At 43.3% G+C, this 23,128-nt stretch overlaps 1 protein-coding gene across 9 annotated transcripts in view; it reads left to right on the top strand.

The window, feature by feature from the left end:
- The window catches only part of IKZF1 (IKAROS family zinc finger 1), a 105,826-nt gene that overhangs the window by 23,780 nt on the left and 58,918 nt on the right, over positions 1–23,128 (top strand). For all 9 annotated transcript variants that reach the window (XM_039524410.1, XM_039524408.1, XM_039524409.1 and 6 more), the window contains exon 3: positions 6,659–6,772. In XM_039524410.1, the coding sequence (XP_039380344.1) occupies positions 6,659–6,772 (114 nt within the window). The remainder of the gene's footprint in view (positions 1–6,658; positions 6,773–23,128) is intronic.

Here is a 23,128-nt window from a genome sequence, read left to right on the forward strand (position 1 = left end):
CATTTTTACATTATAACTAAATATATTGATCATCAAAGTTTTATTGCATATTGAAATAATTAAAAACTTGCTATCTGTGTATAGTTTGGCATATACACTGCTCAACAGGAAAAGCAATGGAGCACAGATCCTGTATTCCTTGTATAGACAAAATTATTAGGATCTGTTTAGACTAGAGCTTTTAGTTGTGTTCTAATTCAAATTCAATGATTCTATGTGCTGCAGAATCCCGTACATGAGTGCCTCATGAGGATTGGGCTCTGCTGGGTTCCAGGGGGCTGGAGACAGTTGTATCATTCTCTGCCTCTATGGCAGCACGTATCCTAGTGGATATCCACACCCAATGTTATGCTTCTTAAAATAGCATTAACTTGAACTCCACATCTGCTCCCTCTTGCCATGGCTGGCCAGAGGCAGCATCACTCCCACACAAGCTATGCTGCTGTGAGGAGGAGCAGTGTGGTGGGCTAGCTCTCTAGGGGACGGGAGGCTGTTTTGACTCATGGGTTAGGAGGCCACACTCTCGGCCTCTTTCCTTGCGGGGAAGATTTGAAGGGAACTCCAGTAGTATTTCTAAGTGAGGGGAATACTTCCAGCTCTCCAAATGCTGAAGGATTAGTACCACTTCTAGTATTTCCGCAGCATCCTTAGGTGGCAATAAGTGAGACAAAAAGTAAGATTCTTTGGTGGTGATTTTCCTTTCTCAAAAAAAGTGAACTCTGAGGTGAATTTTAGCTCCCTGATATAATCTGCCAACAGCAAATGCCCTGCATAAACCTCTCCACTCTGCTGTGCCAATGACCCATTGATCTTTTACTCTTGGGCTCTCTTGGAGCAGAGACTGTCAGTTCTGCTGAACAGTTAGTTGTGTTGGTGATGTGATCAAATGGCCACAGAATAGCTTACACTTGCTTTCATTTGTGATCTGAGCTGTGTGTGCACAGGGTATTCCAAAGGCAACAGCCTACTGGATTAACCCCCACAAGTACTTGACTGAGCCCTCATTAATACAGGTAAAGTATTCTGATGTTGGTGAAAGGTCAAAGGCTACAGGTCAAAGGCTGATTCAATAAATCATTTCAATGCCTTATTTTTCCATCTGATATTATTGTGTATGTGATGCTGCGTACAGTAGCATGGTCTAGTTTTCATGCCACGAAGAACAGCTTGGGGGGTGGGGTGAGGGGGCAGAATGCTCTCTGGAGATCACAGGAGCAGTTGCATGCTGCTTACACACCTTTAAGGGGTGCTACTTATTTCCTTCCCATAAGGTTGGCCAGCTCTGCTGGCCAGTAGGCATGAGATGAAGGGAATCATGCCCTATTAGGGATGCCGTATGCGTCCAGGGACATAATTGCAGGGCAAGGCTGCTGTAATATGTTGGGGACGAGCTTGGCAGTTGTACAGCCCCAGGACTGAGGGGTCATAACTGCAGCTGTAAATTACCATGGTACTCTTCTCCTGCACTGTGCCTAGTGCTCCTCAGCCCCACTGTAGAATCTGAGCCAATGGGCTAGATGAGCCACTGCCTTTCGCTTGGTATAGTTATTCATACTTTGTAAAGTAGGTGTAAGAGCCCTGTCAAATCAGAATGGTAGTACTTGGAAGCCATTTACTTGCAGGGCTGTAACGGACACAAGGTGTGTCAGTGGAGAATCAGGCCAACACAGCATAAAATGGGCATAAGTGAGATCAGAGTCAGGCCCTTTGTGTTTGCAACACAAATGTTCCCACTTCTTGGAATTCAGTCACTGCTAGTTCCTAAAGGAACCAAAATGCTCTATGATAAGCTCAGAGTTCACCCTTTTTTTTCTCCTGAAAGTGATATTTCATGAGGCAAGCAGTTGCAGTTCTGAAATGAAGAGAGAGCTGACATACATTTAACCAAACAGTATCCGGTGCCCGTACAAGAGAATCAGAAAACACAGATAATATCTCACTTAACCAGCAGTGTTTATCCTGCTGGTTTTTTTTTTCAGTTCTAGATTGGGTCTAACAGTTAAGGGAGAATGAAAGACCAGTGTGAATGTTTTCACCACTATCACACAAAGATCTCCCCAAGGAACCACTATTTGTAGTTCTCCACTTTTGCCAGTTGATGAGAAAACAAGGAAAAAGGTTTTGCTTCTGACGTGGCAGGCTAGAGCCTCAGCTGGTGTAAATCAGCTTAGCTGCATTTAGCTCCAGTCGTTGTGTCTGATTCTCTTCTTAAGCCAGTGTAAATTGGGAGAAATTTCATCAATCTCAGTGACTTTACACCAGTTTAAAAGTGACATAAGTGAAAGGAGAATTAGGTTTCTAGTCTTCAGTCAAGACAATCTTATTTCTTTCTTCTTGCATTACTGTGTAAGTGACCATAGAGTTACCGCTCAAAATAACCCTAAAGCTTCTGAAGCCTTTAGCTAATATTAGCCTTTAGCTAATATTCTAGAAAAGTAAAGATCCAATATTTCTAAAATAAAACATTTATTGTCTTACTTTTAATAATACTGAGTGCTTCTAAAGCACCTTTCTGGCCTGAACCTCGGAGGCATCAAAAAATTCTGTGGAGATGCTGAACCAGCTCTGTGCTCGTTGGCTTCAATGGGAGTAAAAAATGCTCAGAACATTCTTGGATTGGTTCTGTAAGTTTCCCCAAACTCCTGTTTGGTAGTCAGTGCTATCATTCCCATGATACAGATGGAGAAACTGAAGTACAAAGATGTGGAGGGCCTTCAGTTTGCAAAATAAACAATCTGCAGGGTTGGACCCTAATGCTGCAATTCTCTCACACATGTTTCAGGGGTTAGGCATTTGAGACCCTATTTGGAGAGCCTAAATATGGATTTGGGTGCCTGATTTTAGGCATCCAAGTTTAAAATTTTTGGCTTAAGTGACTTACCCAAGGTCACCAAATGACTCAGTGGCAAAGCCAGGAATAGAATTCAGATTTCCCAGCAGTCCTGTGCTTTCCCTCTAAAGCTTTTTATAAACAAGAGTATGTTTTAAGGCTGTTTTAAAAAAACAAAATTTACACCTAAATGCTAGACTGCTGTGTGTGTGTGTTTCACACACTTTGAGCAAAACTATGTATAAGAGTGGAGTGAATGTGTGAGACTTCTATGATTTTGTGACATTTTAACAAATGGTCCCAGTGCTCACTACTAGCTTTACAGTCGCATCCCTTACATCTGTTGTTATTCTGGACATGCCTGTAAGAAATTAAATGGAGAACTGTTTCTTTTCCCCCTTTCCATTTTTAAATTCATCTGCAAGAAATGTTAGCAAGATTGCATATCTGTAAGATTGCCATGCAGTAGTGAATTTATCAGGGTGTAGCAATTTAGATGTAGTTAAGGCATGAAATAAGAATATCATGCTCTGGAATCCAAAAGAAAAGCTCCACAAACATAGCTATTTTAAAACTATTATTTTTACCCAGTGTTTTCGTATACAAGGATTGTGCTATCATGTGCGGTGGGAAGAAATCCCAAGCTTCTGTGACAAGAGTTATTAAAGCCAAGTTTTCAAAGTGGAGTTTCCTCAGACAAAGTAGGGTGTACGATCTTCAGCTTGTGTAAATCAGCTCCACTGAAGTCCACTGATTTGCACCAGTTGGGTGTCTGGCCCTATTATTTAGTAAAACTAAACAAGCAGCAATCCATATCCATCTGGCAAACCTGGTTATTTACAGTAAACTGCCAAAGTGCTTGACCTTCTAAATTTTTTTTTGAATCCCCAAAAGCTTCCTTTAAAGATGTGGAGGTAGGATGCCTAACTTTGGGGAGGAATACAGTTCTGATTTTGTGCTTGCTATTCCATGTGGTATGCAGTTACCTATTTAAACTGGTCTTTAGAAACACAAGCCCGATGCTTTTTATGATCGCTTTTCTCCCAAACCTAGAGTAAGTATGTGGGCTTTAACTGGCGTAATGGAGAGCACAATAGGGCCTTGAAACTTGCAAGTGGCTTTTGATTTATTTATTTTTAAGCCATTTTGCCAAGAAAAATCTAAGATTAGGGAAACCTGTTCTGATTGGGAATGACCCTCGCCCATGAGTTAAATTTCTTCTTCTTCTTTTCTTAAATAGCTCAAATGTTTAAACCATATTACCCCACTCTCTGTAAGATGCATCTCAGCTTGGCAAGTTGTGACTTGCCGTGAAAAAGTTGTTGGCAAGTCTTAAGTTCCTTAAAGCCTGTAAAGTAGTGAAGGAAATTACAGGGCTAGCTGCACAAAGGAGCTGAGCAAATAATAATCGAAACAACATTTTAATCAGCTTACTTCCTGCTTTATTCTTTTTTGCTCTGAGTTCATGCTCTTCTTTTCCCTTACCCAACCCATCTTCAGCTGGGCATCCACATCTAGTCAGTATTATTTGTCTCTTTACGAAAATACCATAGAAGTTAGAGATGTGAAAGCCATTTTAACCCATATAGTCTGTCCTCCTGCCCGTGCGCGGATTAGTCCCCACAGTTTATCCTGAAGTTCTTTGTCCACTGTAGTTTTAAATGATTCATCTGACGCTGCTCCTGCAACTTCCCTTGGGAGACTGTTGTACAATCTGATAAATTCATCAATAAGAAATTAAGTCAACTTCTTTTTTTTCCCTTTTTAAATTTAATCCCCTTATACCTAGTTATGTAGCCTCAATTTCCTTTCTATACCATCTTCAAATACTTGTAGATGATCTTCATAAAAGGCCCTCAGTAAAGTTAGTGGTGTTATTCCGGCATCAGTGAGATCAGAATCCAGCCCATTGTCTATCTCATTCTTTATTGTTTGATAAAAGAATTGTCTTTTAATAATGGTGGTCTAAATTAATCTCCTAGATAACTCCATTGGCTACAGTATAGTGACACCAGGCCTGAATTTGTCCGATAGTGTTTAAAGCCATTGTAAGAGGGCCTCTTGGCAGGATAATGCATGCTGTAGTACTAGACAACAGTGTTGTACCCACAGAGAATGAAAATTAACACAGGAAACCTCCCCATCTGTCATAGTGCAGTAATTAGGAGTGGAATTATTTTCTGAAACGTTTTGCATTTGGAACTGAAATGTTACCTTTTTAATTTAAAAAAATTGCTATGGAACCTGATTTGTGTGTACAGCAAAAAGCTTGTATTCAAGCTATTGGTTTGTTTCACTTTGCTAACGAGAGATCACAAAACACAAAGCAGTACCATGCTGGGTTGTACTTGATTTTGGCAGCAGTGTACTGGGAAGCCAAACCATGCAAGGTGCTGAGCGATAGAAGTCACTGGGAGCTGAGGGAACTAAGCATCTTGTAGGGTCAAGCCATTTTTAAGCCTGTGTTGTGAGTCAGCCAGTGAGAACTGTGGCTAATAATGAAGCCATCCTGTAGACCGGAGTGGGCAGACTATGGCCCATATCCAGCCTGGCAGACCATTTAATCCGTCCCTCAGCTCCAGCAGGGGAGCAGGGTCAGGGGTTTGTCCAGCTCCGGCGCTCCAGCCAGCATGACCCCTCCCCTCCCCCAGTTTGACCCCCTCCAGCCCCAGTGTAGTAGGCGGAGGCGTGGCCTGGCTGCTCTGCACGCTGCCCCGTCCGCAGGCGCTGCTCCTTCCGTAGCTCCCATTGGCTGTGGTTCACAGCCAATGGGAGCTGCAGGGGTGGCACCTGCTGACGGGGCAGCGCACAGAGCTGCCTGGGTGCACCTTGGAGCCGGAGGGGAGACATGCTTCCAGGAGCTGCTTGTGGTAAGCGCCGCCCAGAGCCTGCACCCCTGAGCCCAACCCCGCACTCCAATCCCCTGCCACAGCCCTGATCCCCCTTCTGCCTTCTGAACCCCTCAATCCCAGCCCAGATCCCCCTCTTGTACCCCAAGACCCTCATCTCCAGCCCGACCCCACAGCCCGCCCCCCCCAGCCCTCCCCCCCCACCTCCCCACAGTGCCCCAACAGCCTGCCCCATCCCTGATCCCCCTCCTGCCCTCTGATCCCATTGGTCCCAGCCCAGAGCATCCTCCTGCACCCGAAACCCCTCATCCCCGGCCACACCCCAGAGTCCACACCCCCATCTGGAGCCCTCACATCCCTCCCCTGTACCCCAATCCCCTGCCCCAGCCCTGATCTCCCTCTTGCCCTCTGAACCCCTCAGTCCAAGCCTGGAGCCCCCTCCTGTACCCCAAACCCCTCATCCCCAGCCCCACCCCAGAGCCCTCACCCCCGCATGCCAACCCAGAGCCCCCCCGTACCCTGAACTCTTCATTTCTGGCCCCACCCCAGAGCCTGCACCCCCAGCCGGAGGCCTCACCCCCCATCCCTCACCCCTACCAATTTCGTGAGCATTCATGGCCCGCCATACACTTTCCATACCCCAGTGTGCCCACCCCTGCTGTAGACTCTAGTCATTTGTGAGTAGAGCTTTTAGAGCATTTAGACAATTTGTCAGTATAGTGTTGCTATTCATAAATGCTAGCACCAGAGCAAAAATCTGCTTATCTTCATGTAGCATCCAGAGAAAAAAGTAAGAAGTCAGTCCCTTGATGTTCTGGGTAAAGTAAATCTAGCAAGGATGTTCTTCCAGGCATATAACTCTCACTGCAGGAGGAGCTTTTCATGCAAGAGGATAGCAAGCTAGGGTCCCTGGTAAGTGTTTTAGCTATTCCACCCAATATTATTAATCTTACATTATTATTTATTCTTCTGTGACTAGGAAAGGAAAGTCCTCCAATAAGTGATGTCCCAGATGATGCAGATGAGCCCATGCCTGTACCAGAAGACCTTTCAACCAGTACAGGAGGACAGCAGAAGAATGACAGAGTTTTGGGTAAGATGGTTGGTCTGCTGTGTTTAGAAATATTAGTCACCATAGTATTAAACAAACCACTGTATAGTTGACTGTTATACTAGGAAGTCTTGAGTCTCTTCATCCCCTTTAGCAGATGGTAATTCAATGAGGTTGTTCAGTGCTTTCCCCCAAGCCATCACCTAGGGGAATGCAGTCTGCAGGCCAGCAGGCCAGTTCATCCTAAAGGAACTAGAAAGATCCTGCCATTTGTCTAGTTTCTAAAGCATGACTGGTTGCATGCATCTCCCTCAAGGAGATGAAACCCTTCTCGTTCTGCTTAGGAAACTGTTCTGCTGTAGAGATCGGTAATAGATTATGAAGTGCGTGGTTCCAAGGCAAAATAAAGCTACTCCAATTATGTTAACATGTGGAACATTCAGTTTTCTGATCTAAACATTAGCTTGGCCATGAGCACCTTAGCTCTGTGCTTGGTGGATTTCTTCAAACATTTCACATTATAACATACGGTTTGCTCATAACTTGCAAATTCTTTGGCTATGTATGTCCAACCTTTTTACAGACTGCTCTGCAATGACGCTTACTGTTTTTATTGTGCATACCCTGAAAATCACTTGAATTTCTCTTTCCTGTGGAATCTGCAAAACGACCAAATCCATTAATTTACAACTAATCATGAACCAGAACTGATTTGCAAAGTGCTGATACTTCTTCTTAGACTAAGAGCTTGTTTGCGTCACCCTTTAATCCACCCAAGACAGGTGTGAATTCTAACGAGCACTAGTGTGTTGAGCACTATGTGGACCCTCCTGGCATGCACTAAAAGTCCTCCGCTGTTCATTGATGTAGTACTGTTTGGAATGGAGCTATGTTAACATGCGCTAGGGAAGTTTTAGTGCACGCCAACACAGTTTACAGTTAGTGTGCAACATGCTAATGCACACTAGAATTTACACCTGTCTGTTGTGGACTAATGCAGTGTGTAGACAAGCGCAGAATCATTAACTCACAGCCCAGTGTGAAGGATTGGGTCTGTTGCTGCCTGACACACGTATGTGCCTATGTTTACTCTGGTAGAGTAAAATATTCAAATATACCTGTGCTGCTGCTTGTCTCCACTAGGGAGGCCAACTCAGAAAGAATTTACAAAGCCATAGAATCAACATTTCCTCTGTCTTCCAGATCTGGGATTAATACCAGGAAAGACTGAAATGTCCCTTTCCTTAGGAAAAGGCAGTAAATATTAAAATGCCCTTCTTGCCTGTTGCCAGCACTGGGGGTTAGTAAAATTCCATTGATATTTGGATAAACAGAGGTGCCAGGAGAAGGGTTTATTTTATGGTAGTAATTAGAGGCCCCAATAGAGATGGGACCCCATTGTGCGAGAGGCTATATAAACAAAAGATTGAGAGGGTCTCTGCCCTGAAGAGTTTATACTCTAAACAGAAAAGGCACACAAAGGGTGGGAGGGGAAGAGGAGTCGGAAAAAGGGGAAATGGCTCACCCAAACTGACCACGCAGGGCAGGGGCGGAGCAGTGAATAGAACCACCAGCCCAATATTGCCTTGGGAGTCTTGATTTTGTTCAGCGCTTAAGCAAATATTCTCAAAAGTTGGAGCATAAAATTAGGCTCCTAAAGCCATAATTAGGCACCTAAAATAAGTGGTCTGACTCTTTAAAAAGAAAAAAAAAAGTACAGGTGCTCAGTGTAACCCCCACAGCTCAGGCTGTGGTGATCTGTTCCATCTAGTGGCACCAAGGCCACTTAAAGAGAGATTAATGAGTTTGCTCTACAGCCTTAGAAAAGAGCAATATAGCTTTTAGCTCATGCAGTAGAGGCTCATGTATTAAGCTCCAGAGGTCCCAGGTTCAGTCCCGCCTGCCGACGACTGGGGTCTGTCAGTCTTACACTCAGCAGTTTTGAAAATCAGGCCACTTATGAATTTAGTCTAACTTTAGGCACCTGTTTTTGAAAATGTTGGCCTTTATATCTTTGTTAACATGATCAGTGAACTGAACCTATCACTCTCCCACAATAACCTGCAATTACCACATATTCAAATCTTGACTTAAAACCTCTTAATCAAATAACTGGTGAATATAGATAACTTTTAAAACAGCCAATATTTTGATTACATCAATTTTATTTAACCGCACACACATTATGCAAAATGGGCCATACTGAAACCCACCTTTGCTGGTGGTGCAATTCTCCTATAGGCTTCTCTGCACGCCTGTAGTGAGATTGCAAAGTAGTACATATCTACAGGGAGTTTTTATAAAACAAACAGATTGTTCTTGGGTTTCCCCATACAGTGAAATATCTCTCTTGACCTCATAGGATCCCAATGGTAAAACAGGTCTTCATCATCTTGACTGCAGCATATCTTTCTACAGCTGCTGAAAGACTCTCATGTACCATCCATGGCTTCTTGGGTAGCAGGGGTTACTTTCTTGCAAGGAAGAGATGCACTGCCCTATATAACAACAAAGACAATTTGCAGTACTCTGCTCTCTGGGCACTATTCATTATAGCCGCTGAATCCAACACTTATGTTGGATCCAACACTTATTTCTCTAGACCCCAGAACTGGATTTGCTTTCATCCTTTCTAATACTCTTTTCTCCCGGAGCTAACCATAGTTTTTCTTTGAAAATTATATTCTCCTGTTTAAAAGGCCTCAATTTCATAATAACTACCCCATATTCCACACAATCTTAGTGCTGTCTGGAGTATAATACATGCATCTGCTTGCTACCTTTTTTTTTTTTTAAAGTAAAGATGGGGTTCATAATTCTGCTTTCATAATACTTATCAGTGCATGTTTCAGGGTCCCTCCAGCTGAACAGGTAGGCATTTTGTTTATCATTCCATCTTTGTCAGAGTTAAATACATGACTTTCATCTCCCATTAGCAAGGCTTGGTGTGCAGCATGCATTTTTACGTAGTCAGTGAAATATGGCCTCCAGTAGCATTTTGGTTTGATAAGGTGGCTCCCCCATCCAGAAAAAGTTTAATGGCAGTGAAGGTTTAATGAATGCAATAGTAGAGATACTACAATGTTTGGGCCATATAACTTGCTGGACAGCTAGGAGAAGAACCTGTTACCACTGTGACAGTGGCATAGAAGTGTAGAAACGCCTTACATTGCACATTAAAGGAGTCGTTGCTACACCTCTATCAGATGTATTATCTCTCTGTGTATTATCAGAGCTCATAAGTAAACTCATCTCTGGCTTCTGAGAATACTCTAAACCAGCAGAGCAAAGCACCAATAAAGAGGGTCAGGGCACGTAATTTTAAGTAATTCCCTGATCAGCTTGCCAACTTCTTTACCATCTAACTCCTGGATCACTGTGAGGTTGAATAGCTTCCTCCTTCAGCCTCTACTTCTGCTGCCCGGTGTACCAAATCTCCTTCCTGCCTTTCTTCTCCACCCTAGATTTCCTTCTTGTTCTGATCTGGCACCTATAACTGTTTTTCTTTTCTTTTTGCTCTGCTCACCCAAACCCTCCTACTCTGAGTTTCAGGATCTTTACTCCTAGAAACGACAAGTGATATTTTTAAAAGTGCCTAAATGACTTAGGAACACAAGTTCCACAGAAAGCCACTGACTTGTGTTAAGTCACATAAGGCCCAGATTCTGAAAGATATTTAGGCTCCTAACTTCAATGGAAGTTTGAGGATCTGGGCCTTGGGCACTTTTGAAAATCCCAGCCTTTGGTGATCAGTGTTTTATAACCTTGCATAGATGCATAGTCCTACTTCCCATGTTTAACTGTTAATTAAAAAGCTGACCTGGAATATTTGGTTCCCATTCCCACTGCCCTCATTCAGGGTTTGTAATAAACATTTAGAGCAGCTGCTGTGAATCATCATTGCTGAGCTCCTTGCATTTGATAGGCAGTTACAGTTTAAGATCTTCTCACCCTGAGAATTTGCCCTGATTTAAGCCATCTGTGGCGAGCCACTGATGTGCAAACCCCTAGAATAGACTAGTAAATCCCCCATTTGCATTGGTGTAACTTGCCTTCATTTCCACCAGTGCAAAATAGAAGCTTCCTTTGCCTACATTAGAGTTTACATAAGTGTGCCTACATCAATGGCTGGCCACTGATGGCTGAAATGGGAGGCAAATTCCAAGCTTAGATGAGGCCTCAGAAACGAAATTGCGGGCCCAGGGCTCACAAATTTTCTGAAACTGTAGCTACCTGCTAGTGGTGGGTATCCATATTGCTTACTCACAGCAGCTGTTTTAAACATTCATTTCAGAATTGAATGGGGGCAGTGAAGAGAACCAGTGGCTTTGTAAACAAAAGGTAAAAGTGGCCACCAGCCCAGTAGCAGGTGATTGCTATTGGCTTGGAATTTTTAGGCCACAGGACCATTCTTCCTTCCCAGAGTGAGTGGAGAAAACTCCTCCCCCATGGGTTGAAATGTGGACAGACTGTGAGGTAAAATGCCCAAAGTCACAGGCTTTAGGGGTCACAGGGTGGGGGGAGGGGGAAATCACTCTCTTAACCCAAGGCATGATGGCTTTTACTGTAAACTAAAAACTCCAGTCAGTTTTCTCAACCCATTTTAAAAAAATAGCATGGGGGGTTGGAGGGATGAAGGGGAAGGGAAGAGCAATATCGATTCCTCTCTCCTCTAATTTGAGTTTGGTAAAGGGTTGATGTTACCTCCCTCCCACACACCTAATGTTCAGTAGGAGCCTGCTCAGTTACTGAACCTCAGCCCCTGGCATCGCTGGGACTGCGACACATCCCTAGGATCCTTTATTCCACGTGTCTTGGTGATTCAGAGGAGGTGTCACTTGTATTACTGTCGTCTTAGGTCTGGTGCATACCAGGCTTCTCGCTCCTGGATACCATGGTCTTTTATTTCTCCTAAAGCACTCCAGCACCTGGAAAGAGGATACCAGGGTACACAGTTGCCTGAAGGTGCCAGGTACTACAGGTCAACTTTAAAATAGTTGTGTGGCAACTCACAACTAGGTGAGTGGAGGGAGAGAAAAAGTGAGAGAAGGCTGCTGAAAAAGAGGGAGACAAGGCAGGAAAACAAAAAGGGAAGTGCGTCACCCTAGATTGCAAAACACAGTCCAATTGGTTGCGATAAATCCATATTACTCTGTCCAGTTAATTGCTATTTTGACAGTGGAACTGTGGGCCCCAAACTATTAAGCATTTAGGAGAGCAACAGAACTAAACTCTTTACGGTCACCCAATCTGGACTTTGGTGGCCAACAAGGGTGTGTGCCGTGTATGTATAATAAAATACTTGTGTGTGTAAAATCTCAGAGAGAAAGAGAGTGAATATAAAGCTGGAGTGTGGCTTAAAGGGTTCACTTTCATCAGTTTGGGATGTCCATGTTGCTCACATGACTGGAAAAGTGCTGAGGGAGTTATGTGAATCATCCTGAATAAGTGCTGTAAAAACTCGTGTATTCTGTAGGCACCAAAGATGTGACCGAAAAACTACTTTAGAAATGTTTTGGGGTGACTTGCATGTTTGTATTGGAAGTTCTCTATTAAATCTCCACAATAAAGCCAGATTTCTGCAGTATCATAAATCCAGCTGAAGAGGTTTCTGACGGAATGAAAAAAAATTATAACCAATATGTTTTAGAAACTTTTTAAAATAGGGAAGCTGGGAATCTCCCCTCTCATATGGGCTAAAGCTTCCATTGAGGAGTCATGAGATAGTGGACCTTAAAACTGTCACTGGTGCAGCTCTGAATATTGCCTGCAGTTGGACCCTGGCCAGTATGATTTTGTGGGAAATTCCACATTTGAGAGGAAAGTAGGAAATATTTTGGTAGAGGTTGTTCTTTTTAAAAATATGGCTGAATGAAACAGCTCAGGGTTTTTGTATGTTAGAGTAAATAGGGTGCAGATGGGTTAGTGGGCAGAGTGCAAAAAGGACTGTTAAAGGTGCATGATAAATCGCACAAATATCATTACCACAGAACCTGGGGGAAGGGTGTATGTGATGCATCGTTTATATATCAGCCTGGCAAAAATTCTATTTGCCCATTGGATAGAATGAGACATATATTTATATGGACTGCTGAAGTGAGGCACTAAGGTGATGGATGTGGAGGGCTAATGGAATATTGAAGGATTTTGCCATGCTGCTGAAAACAAACTGTGCAACACAGACAGGTGATGGTTATTTTCAGCAACTTATAAATGCAGACAGATAGGTACAGATTTCCATGAGGCCAGTGAAAGATAGTTCCTTGAACCCAGAATTATGATCCTGACGCATTTCAAGGCCTGCTAAAAATAATGGCATGGCAGCTTCTCAAAACAAAGTTGTAAGAATTGTTTATAATGGCAAATGTTAGGTAGTCTAATCATACGGGACACTGCCATGCCCCTATCATAAAATACTTTAACACAGGACACTGTGGAAGGTAAGCCTGAAACCTATCATAAAACCTGTGTCAGATTCTGCTCTTGAGTATAAATACTTGACTTCAAGGACTTCCTTGAGACCAGAAGTTATCCTAAATAGAATAATACTTTGGGGCAATGGGTATTATATTCTAAAAGCAGCTTTTTCATGCTTTAGCCTTTAAGTGGAGGAATGGCTTCTTTACCCAAAACACGACAACATTATCGGTGGGAATGGTATTTTTTTTCTTTTTTTCCCCAAGTTGTGTAATTTGTAGGTCTGATGCCATTTTAAGGGTACCTGAGCATTGCTGAGGGCAGTGCAAATATCCACTAGTAAATGTCATTGCTATGCCAGGGAAAAAACAAAACTGTCCGAGTGTTATTTCTTCACAGGGGAAAGTAAGGCCTTGTGTATACTACAAAGTTTTGTCGGCAAAAGCTGCCTTTTCCAACAAAACAGGGGAGGTGTAAACACTGCTAAGCTACTTCTGGCGGTAAAATAAAACCACCTTAATGAGAGGCATAAAGCTTTTTGCAGCAAGTTAAAGACTGCTGTGTGTTTTGTCCACATAACTGGCTTCCACCAGTATCCCACAATGCCTGTCCTGACTGCTCTGCTCACTCTTTTGATCTCTGCTGCCCTGCAGGCATGCCCCTCCTCGCCCTTTCAAAGCTCAGGGAAGTATCTGACAGCTGAGCATCCTGCTCTGTTTGGGGAACAAATTGCAAATCATTAATGTGGAATGCTCCTCCTTGGCACTGCACTAAAAATGCAGTAGCAGGCGGTGGGGAGTGGGGACAGGAGACATTGCTGTGCTGCTTTGACATTCCTCAACACGGAGAGCTCACAGAGCTTCTCAGGATGCCGCTCCCCGCAGCTGAGGAGGGTGTGGGAGAACTCAGAGGGAATCACAGAACCATTGGCAGGCAGAGGAGGATGCTTCTGGAGAGACTGCTGTGCAGGGCAGAGCGGAGCTGGGGGCTGATTTGGGGGGGTCCCCTCCCTCTATCTCAGCATAGGCCGGTCAGCCTGCTGTCTCCTTTGCCCCAGACACACCACTCTCCTCTCCCTCCTCCAACCCCCTTTCAGATGAAAAAGGGGCTGACAATCTACTAGGATGCCCCTGGAACAATGGGAATGAGAAACCTACATCATGTGACGCTGTACCTACCCTATGAGGCATTTGCAAACCCTTCCCAAAGCACCCCCTGGCCAGTTGCACAGTGGGATAGCTTACCAGAGTGCACTGGTTTCTGTGTGGATGCAAGAGCTGCTAGTGTGGATGCGCTCTGCCGACACAAGGAGCTAGTGTGGACATGCAACAGCGGTTTTAATTAAAACACTTTAAAGCAGCATAACTTTTGCCATCAAAACTTTGTAGTGTAGACAAGACCTAAGCGAGCTGTGAGCTTTGGCAAAACTGGAGACAAGCAGTGTGCATAGCTGTGTGGCTTTTAAGTACGGATACTGAGCCTGCTGATCTAATCTACGGTTAAAGGAAGTTGTTTTTTTATCTATGAAGCACATCTCTTCTGCTCTGATAAGCTCCATTCTAGCTGGGGAGTTAAAATTATCTAGCAGGATCTCAGCCATGACTGCAGCAGAGCTCAGACAAGTAGGGCTTTTGCTGGATGTGGGGGAGTAGATTTTAGACTGGGGAGGACCTTTGTGACAGTACCTTGCTAAACCTCAGGTTATTTTAAGGGAATGACTGTGTAGAGAGAGCTTGGATGGGTCTCAGGTCCACACACTTTTATATTTATTATTTGTTGTTTACCATTTGGCTCAGACTCGATCTCTCGCTTGTGCAAGTTCTGACTAAACCTGAGCATGCTGTAGGGTTGTAGCCAAAGCGAGAAGATGATTGGTCTAAGCCATAATGCAAAGAGCAACTGTTGCCTGAGCTTTGGATCTAACTGTTCACTCTGCTTTTTCTAGTGGCATATTATCCTCTTGTCACACATGTGAAACTTGGGCTCCCATTGCACTGCGTAATTTAGGGCCATTTTTCAAAGGTACTCAGGCCCCTAAAAGTTCAGATAGGTGCCTAGTGGGATTTTCAAAAGTGCCTAGGCACCTAAGTACAATTGCTTTTGAGACTCCCCCTAGGTATTTGGCTGCATCTTTAGGGGCCTGAATACCTTTGAAAATCTGACCGTTAGTGCTTGTGTACATTAGGGGCATTGGCAGTGGTGTAATTGCACTGATGCAAACCCCTAATATAGATGTGCTGTACCAACGCAAAATGGAGCTTGCACTTGCACCAGTACTACAATAAGTTGCTCCAGGGCAGTGTGTCTACATTAGTGGTTTGCACCAGTGCACGATGTCAGTGTAGCTGCACCAGTGCAAATTTCCCTAATGTAGGCAGGCCTTAAATCTCTGATCAAGAAGGGGCAGAAGAAAAGCTAATTTATTTATTCCAGTTTCCTTTTCTAAATTTTTGATCCAATAAAGTCCATAACAAAAGCTCACTGAGTTCAGTGGGACAGAGATGTGTCCCTGGACCTTTCCAGTTCTGTTAATTGAAGTCCTCTCCAACCCTAATCAAGATGGATCCCTCTAGGGAAATTGTGCACCGAATGCAGAAGGTTGAATTCCTAGCAGCACACCTTTTGCTCTTTTCGTTGCAAACTTATGAGTCTTTTATTTCTAGAAATAGGGTGAAGAGAACAGGCAGTTGACTTGTGAGCTAAAAGGAACCTGTTCATCAGAGTCATGGCTTCAGGAAACAACTTGTAGAAAGTCCAGCTCTGACCTTAGTTATATACATTCTGGAATGAATAAGATAGAAGATGAAGAAGCAGGAAATAAAAAGCTGCACATGCTCTACATACCGTTATAGGCTTCCCCCTGCCACTCCTACCCACAAGGGCAGAATTTTATGTTGTAAAGAGGCATGTGTGGGAAAACTAAATATCAAGATAGTACTCTTTTTTTTTTCCGTTTGCTGCTATTTGCTTGTTTCGTTTACATTTTTAGGTTAGGGATAACATTTTCAAGTGACTTAGGACCAAATTTTAAAGGTATTTAGATGCCTAAAGATGCCTAGTGGGATATTCAGAAGTGCCTAGTGGCCTAACTCCTATTGAAATCGATGAGATTTAGGTGCCTAAAATTTTTGAAAATGGGATATAGGCTCCCAAGTCACGTAGGCCCAGATTCTCAAAGGTATTTAGGCATCTAGCTCCCATTGGAATCACTCAGAGTTAGGCACCTAAATACCTTTGATAGGGCCGGCTCTAGACCCCAGCGCGGCAAGCACGCGTGTGGGGCGGCCCTTTCCTGGGGGGGCGGCAGGCTGGGCCGTCGGACCTGCCGCAGTCATGCAGGGCGGCAGGCTGGGCCGCCGGACCTGCGAACCGTCCGAACGGTCGCGCGGGAGGTCCAGCCGAGCCGCGCGACCAGCGGACCCTCTGCAGTCATGTCCGCGGGAGGTCCGCTGCTCCCGCGGCTCCGGGGCGCCTCCCGCGCATGACTGCTTGGGGCAGCCAAAAAGGTAGAGCCGCCCCTGACCTTTGAGGATCTAGGTATTAGGAACTTTTGAAAATGTTACCCTGGACATGTAGACAATTCTCTTTATAAAGCAGACAGCTAACTTGCCATTAATTTCCTATTTAGCAGAGATGTTTAAATAAATCCAAATTTTGGTTGCTGACTGTCACCTTTGCTCCTCTCCTGCGCTGCCCCCCACCCCAGTTTAGTCAGAATTTTTCTTCCACTCTCCAAAGTGAACTAGCAAAGAGTTCTAACAGCAAAAGAGACTCATGTACTCACTAAAACGTGTAAGTAGAACTTAAATTGTAAGCCAAATTTTCTACCTTTTTTTCTGCCCTGGAAAATACATCTTTTGAGGCAATTGCTTTTACAAAGTTTTCAGTAACCTTGTTTGCACTGGACTATTATGTGAGAGGAGATGAGCCTTCCTTTTTATTTATTTATTTATTTATTTATTTTAAAGGAGCTTTAACAGAAATTAGAATTTGAGGGAATAACCTAACAGAAATTTCTAGTGAAATGAAAGGTATGTTTTAAGTGAATTTGGAGATGCTTTCAGCATGTGTTGCAATTTATATAAGAGGAAACATTTATTGTGCCTATTTCATCATTTAAAATCATCCTGTATTTGCAACAGGCTATGAGCAGCAAACATCCCCACTTGGATGGATGTGAACTTGGCACAGTCCTGGCACAATTTTGGGGAGTGAAACGCTGGTCCTTTCCCTTTTGAGATACATTTTCATCTCAGTGTGGTGTGAACAGGGTTATGGGCATGTAATTCCTCTGGTAAATATATGTTTCAGTGTTTGCAACTGGCGTTAGGAGTTGATGTTAAAGCGGAAGGTCTTCATTAGCACTGAAATGAGCATTGCCAGCCAAGAAATGTCACTAATCCTGCTCTGTTCACACGGGACAGTCTCTTTTTTGTAAAGACAAGGTGGTTGAGGTAATATCTTTTATTGGACCATTTTCTGTTGGTGAGAGAGACAAGCTTTTGAGTCTCAGAAAACTCTTCTTCAGGTCTGGGTAAGATACTCTGAGCGTCACAGCTAAATGCAAGGCGGAACAGCTTGTAAACAAATTTTCAGTCTGCCCTCATGACAGAGTCTTTCCAGAGAAGAACCATGCGTTTCTTTCTTCCTGTGCTTGTAAAGAGAGCCCCACTAAAAGTAAACTGATAGGTCTAATCCTACTCTTCTTACTGTGAGGTCAGTGGGCTGGATTCTACTCTACTGCCTATAGGTGGGCCCTGAGAGGATTCACACTTGGGAGAAAGCAGACGTTTGGCTGTGGAGAACAGTTTTGATTTGCAGCTGGTTTTCATAGGAGCCTTGATGGTACAGGCTGCCTGGGGAATGCACTGAATTGGCCACGTCCCCACCTTGGCCAGCCTTGCTCACTTTTTGGGCTGAGCCAACCAACTGCCAATCACTTTGCTTCATCTGAGACCCCCCCCAACCTCCCTCCCCACATTCCTCTACTCAGGCTTCTGCTGTACATTGGTTACTGTGGGTGCACAGCTCACTCAGGTTTCCACTGGAAGTCAAAGAAGCAGTGGCTGGCATGGGAATTTTGACTAAACACTGCAGGATTCCCCCATGGTTAGTTCGTACTACTGTATCACAAGGACACTTGCACTTTCCTTTCTGAACCAAGACTGAGCCTTTCTTCCAGAATTTGAACAATTTTATCTCTGAAATATCACTTTGCTGGAATTAGAAAAGGGCTGTTGAACTAAGGGGATTGCTGGAGCATGTTTATACTGCAGGCCTAGAGCAACATTGTCCTAAAAATGAAGTGGGAATTGGACTTCTCTGTTTTGTTTTGTCACTGCCTGTTTGAACACACAACTGTAGAAATAAATATAACAAATGTTAATGCACTAACAGGAGATTTCAGTAACTTTGGAGCCAATCACATGCAGAGGCCTGGAATAAATAATGGTAATGAGGTATTACCTGTGGTAGGAACACATTTGCTTAATCTTACCACAGCGTTGCACGTAGATCCTAGTGAAATTGGTATCCTATCATGGGCTTATTGTGGTGTTAACTGGAATTTGTTACTCCTTGCAAAACAGTACAGGAAATGTCTCATTTTGTTAGTTCTGTAATTACACATTAACAGGTCTCCCTCCATGCTATGAAAGAGACTGATTTATACAATGCAAGTTGAGCCTTTGGTATTCAAGGGCCAGTGCCGACATATTTTTAATTTAGAAATCCTCGTCTTTATTTATTTTTTATTTGTTTTTTACGGTGCCCTCCTGGAATCTTGAAACAGCAGTGTTTCCCAACCAACCACTGTATGTTACTCCATCATGCATAAGTACTCTCTCTCTCTCTCTCTCTCTCTCTCTCTCTCTCTCTCTCATGTGCACACATGTATAGAAACACTATTCGTGTTTGTGTAAATATATGTAAATACACACACACACACACAGGGCTACATTATATACATTTAAAATCAAATCACACATACACAGATTTATTGGTGTAGGATTTCTCTTGAGGACAGGGCTTCTAGCAATTTTTTAAAGAGCACTGAAGTATGCATTTTGCAAAATAAATACAAATAACAAAGCAGATTTTTTCAAACACAGAAGAGGAAAAGATTAGTTGCTGCTAATTTGACAGTATCCCTTCTAATCGGACAAAGCTAGCAGTGTAAATTCCAGTTGGGAAGTGGGCAGGAGCTGGAGAGACCATGTTTAGTTTTTAGTTTTGTATTCATTGCATCTCTCACAGGTTGTGTAAATGCAGTGTGCCCATGAACACTGTGCTGTGAGCAGCAGAAGGGAGTATGAAAATGAAATGGGCCAGAAAAGTCTTACAATGAAAGGAACAAAATCAACGTAGGATGCTGCACACCCCGTCCTCCCCTTCCACACACACCCCATAAGTGCCCCTTTCTTCTTGCCTCTGAGCACTATACTCTGCTGCATGGATTTAAGTTAGTCATTAATGGCAGCATTAACTCTGAGGGCCTGATTCTCCTCTCACTCACACTAGTGTAAATCAGGAGTGAGTGACTCTATTAAAGTAAGTGAAGTTATACTAGTGTAAGTGAGGGGATAACCAGGCCTCTCTGCAGCATCTACTGCACAGTTAGAGGATGGAGGGCATCCCATGGCGGCATGACTCCCAAGGGAGCTGTGCTGTTGAAGGTGGAAGCCTGCAGAACAGCCCAAGGATTCCCTAGGATCCAAGGGATTGGGAACAGAGTTCTCAATGGATACCATGACTCCATAGGTTTAGCCCTTGCCATCTCCAAGGCTCCAGAGAGTAGCTGCAGGTGGACACTGCACTTAGTTTCCTGGTGCCCTGTTTCCTTCCCACAGGTAGGGTTTGTGGGAGGAAGGGCAAGATACGGCCCTCCGTCAGAAGTGGTGCCACACTTCTGTATTGGACCCAACTGAAGTGAAGGATAATTGTGCAGTTTACTTCAGTGGGAACAGGATTATCCCCTAAGTGTACACAAACTCAGAATCTAACTCAGTGACTGGTGTGTGTGCTTTATTTCTTAAAGTAGTTACCTAGAGTGTCAATCAGGTAGAGACTCTATGAGAGACAGAAGGGCAAGTTAATGAAACTTTAAAGGGTTGGTTCAGAATATTCAGCTCTTAGCATATAATTTTTTCGATCATTAAGTCTATTTTTTTACTTTTTTGTCATCTGATAGCAAATTTAGTAATGCACACTAGTACTTTTGGAGGCATCTTTTCCTCAGAACAGAGGGATATCCGTATCATGTTGAGAAAACAATCACATAGAAAATAGATACAATATCTTGTATCTCCTGTTTGATATACACTTTCCACTAAAAGCTGATGCATGCTTTCTAGCTTGATAACCTAAGAGACGTTTCAATAATGGATTGAGCAATTGAATATGAAAGAGCAATTAAAATAAAGGACAACTCTGAACAGAAGTAGTTAACAACGTTTCTATTCTCCAGTCCCAGAAAATGAGTGTGATATTTAAGGAACCACCTACAACACATGCAGGGGACCTACAGGTTGGTGCAAAATACAGCACTTCACAAAGCCTAGGCTAGTTGAGCAAAAAGCAGACCCCAGCCTTCCTGTGTGAGGCCTGGTGTTTGCTGTGTGATCTTTCTCCCCTAACCCCCCGCCAGTGAAACAGAGCGCAAGTACTTATGTTACTTGTGTACTTCCTGAGAACACAGTGATCCACACATTCTGGGCTGTGGGTTGTGTTTTTCACATTCAGGCATACGATGGGAGTTCATCAGATAGCTAGGGGTAGCTCTAGCAAATAGCACATTTGCATCAGCAGAAGCAATTTCACAAGACCTGCTGGGAAGGTTTCCCACAGCGCGCTGTGCTCCTGCAGTACTAACAGGCACTGCACGTTTGTTTGATGTAAAAGATGAGCCAGAGAAAATGAAACTCTTAACGTTTTCCTCTGTCTCCCCCTGGGACCATGTGAGAGCCACATTTTACTCTTCGATTCATGAGTGCATGCTCAGAGTGACTTTGCTGGGAACTTTGTTTCCATTTGTGGTCAAAATTTGAAGAAATGGATGGCCCATCTTTTGTCCATTTAGATGGCAAGCTCTCCAGGCTAAGGACTATTGCTGAGTGTTTGTACAGCGCCTAGCACAATGTGACTCCAGGCCCTACTGTGATGATATAAAAATAATAATAATAACTGAGAATTTCAAAGGAGCCTAAGGGAATTAGGTGCCAAATCCCACTGAAAGTGAATGGGAGTCAGGCATCTAATCACAAAGGCTCATGTGAAAATATAGCCTTAAAATGCAGTGCTATTATAAGAAGAAGTGACTGTGTAAAAATAGATGTTCCCTATTTTTGTCTGTGACTTCCAGGTCAAATTTGCTTAATTTACAAGTAAAATGATAGTTTTCTAATGGCCAGCCCCCAAACACTCACACTGGGCTCTGAGAATCTAACTGGGTTGCTTCTGGCTTAGGGTTTGTCTACACACAGAGTTGTTCCTGAATAACTCCATGTATGGACACTTGTATTCCGGAACAGGAGTACTTTGTTCCTGTTCAGCTAAACCCACTGGGTTACTGCAACATCCTTTTCTCTGACCTTGACAAATGCAGTCTTACCCTGCTCATATCAGTTCAGAATGCTACTGTAAAGATCATTCTCCTAGATTGTCACTTTGACTATATCACACCTCTTTTTGCATCCATCCACGGGCTCCCTTTTCTCTATTGCATAAAACATAAGCAACTTGTCTTCACTTTCAAGGCCCTTTATGGCTTATCTCCACTACACCAATCATCTCTCATTCAGTTTTGAAAGGTATACTCCTGCCTTCAATTGGCCAGTGATGCCAGCCTCTATTGCCCACTTCTTAGATTTTCAAACAAGCCCCTTCGTGCTTTCTCCAGTGCTGTCCCTCATTCTTTGGCGGAACTGTGCATAAACATCCATAAAGCCACTTCACTGCTTTCCTTCAAACCCCTCCTTACAACTCTCCTGTGCCATGCGGAAGAATAGTAAGAGGCCAATATGGCTCCCCCAGGAGCTTTTTAATGATCTAAAAATCCAAAAGGAATCCTGCAAAAAGTGGAAAGATGCACACATGGCTAAGGATGAGTACAAAAGACTAGCACTGGCATGTGGAGACGAAATCAGAAAGGCACAAAATGAGTTACAACTAGCAAGGAACATAAAAAAGAATAAAAAGAGCTTATGTAAATACATTAGGAGCAAGAAAAAGATGAATGAATATGTAGGTTCGCTACTTAGTAGGGAAGGAGAGCTAATAACTGATGACATCAAGAAGCTGGAGGTGTTTAATGCCTATTTTGCTTCATTCTTCACTAAAAAGGTTAATTGTAACCAGATGGTTTAGCACAATTAATTTTAAAAAGAGGGAAGGAATGCAAGCCACAATAGGAATGAACGGGTTAAAGAATATTTACCTAAGTTAAATGTTTTCAAGTGGACAGAGTCTCATGAAATTCTCCCTAGGATACCTGAGGAACTAGCTGAAGTGAGCTTGGAACCATTAGTGATTATCTTTGAGAACTCATTGAGGGTGAGACAGGAGAAGGGCCGACATAGTACCTGCCTTTGAAAAGGGGGACAAATAGGATCTGGCGAATGCTATTCCAGTCAGTTTAACTTTTATACCTGGAAAGATATTGGAACTAATTATTAAAAAATCTGTAAGAATCTAGAGGATAACAGATGATAAATAATAACCAACATGGATTTGTCAAGAACAAATCATGCTAAACCAACCTAATTTCCTTCTTTGACAGGGTTACTGGCATAGTGGATCGGGGAAAGATGTAGACATGATATATCTTGATTTTAGTAAGGCTTTTGACACAATCCCACATGATATTCTCATAAACAGACTATGGAAATGTGGTCTAGATTAAATTACAGTAAGGTGCGTGCACAATTAGTTGAAACACCATATTCAAAGAATTTGGTGTCAGACTGGGAGATTTATCCAGTGGGG

The sequence above is a fragment of the Mauremys reevesii genome, linkage group 2 (assembly GCF_016161935.1).
Source record: "Mauremys reevesii isolate NIE-2019 linkage group 2, ASM1616193v1, whole genome shotgun sequence".
In the NCBI taxonomy this organism is placed as follows: domain Eukaryota; kingdom Metazoa; phylum Chordata; order Testudines; family Geoemydidae; genus Mauremys; species Mauremys reevesii.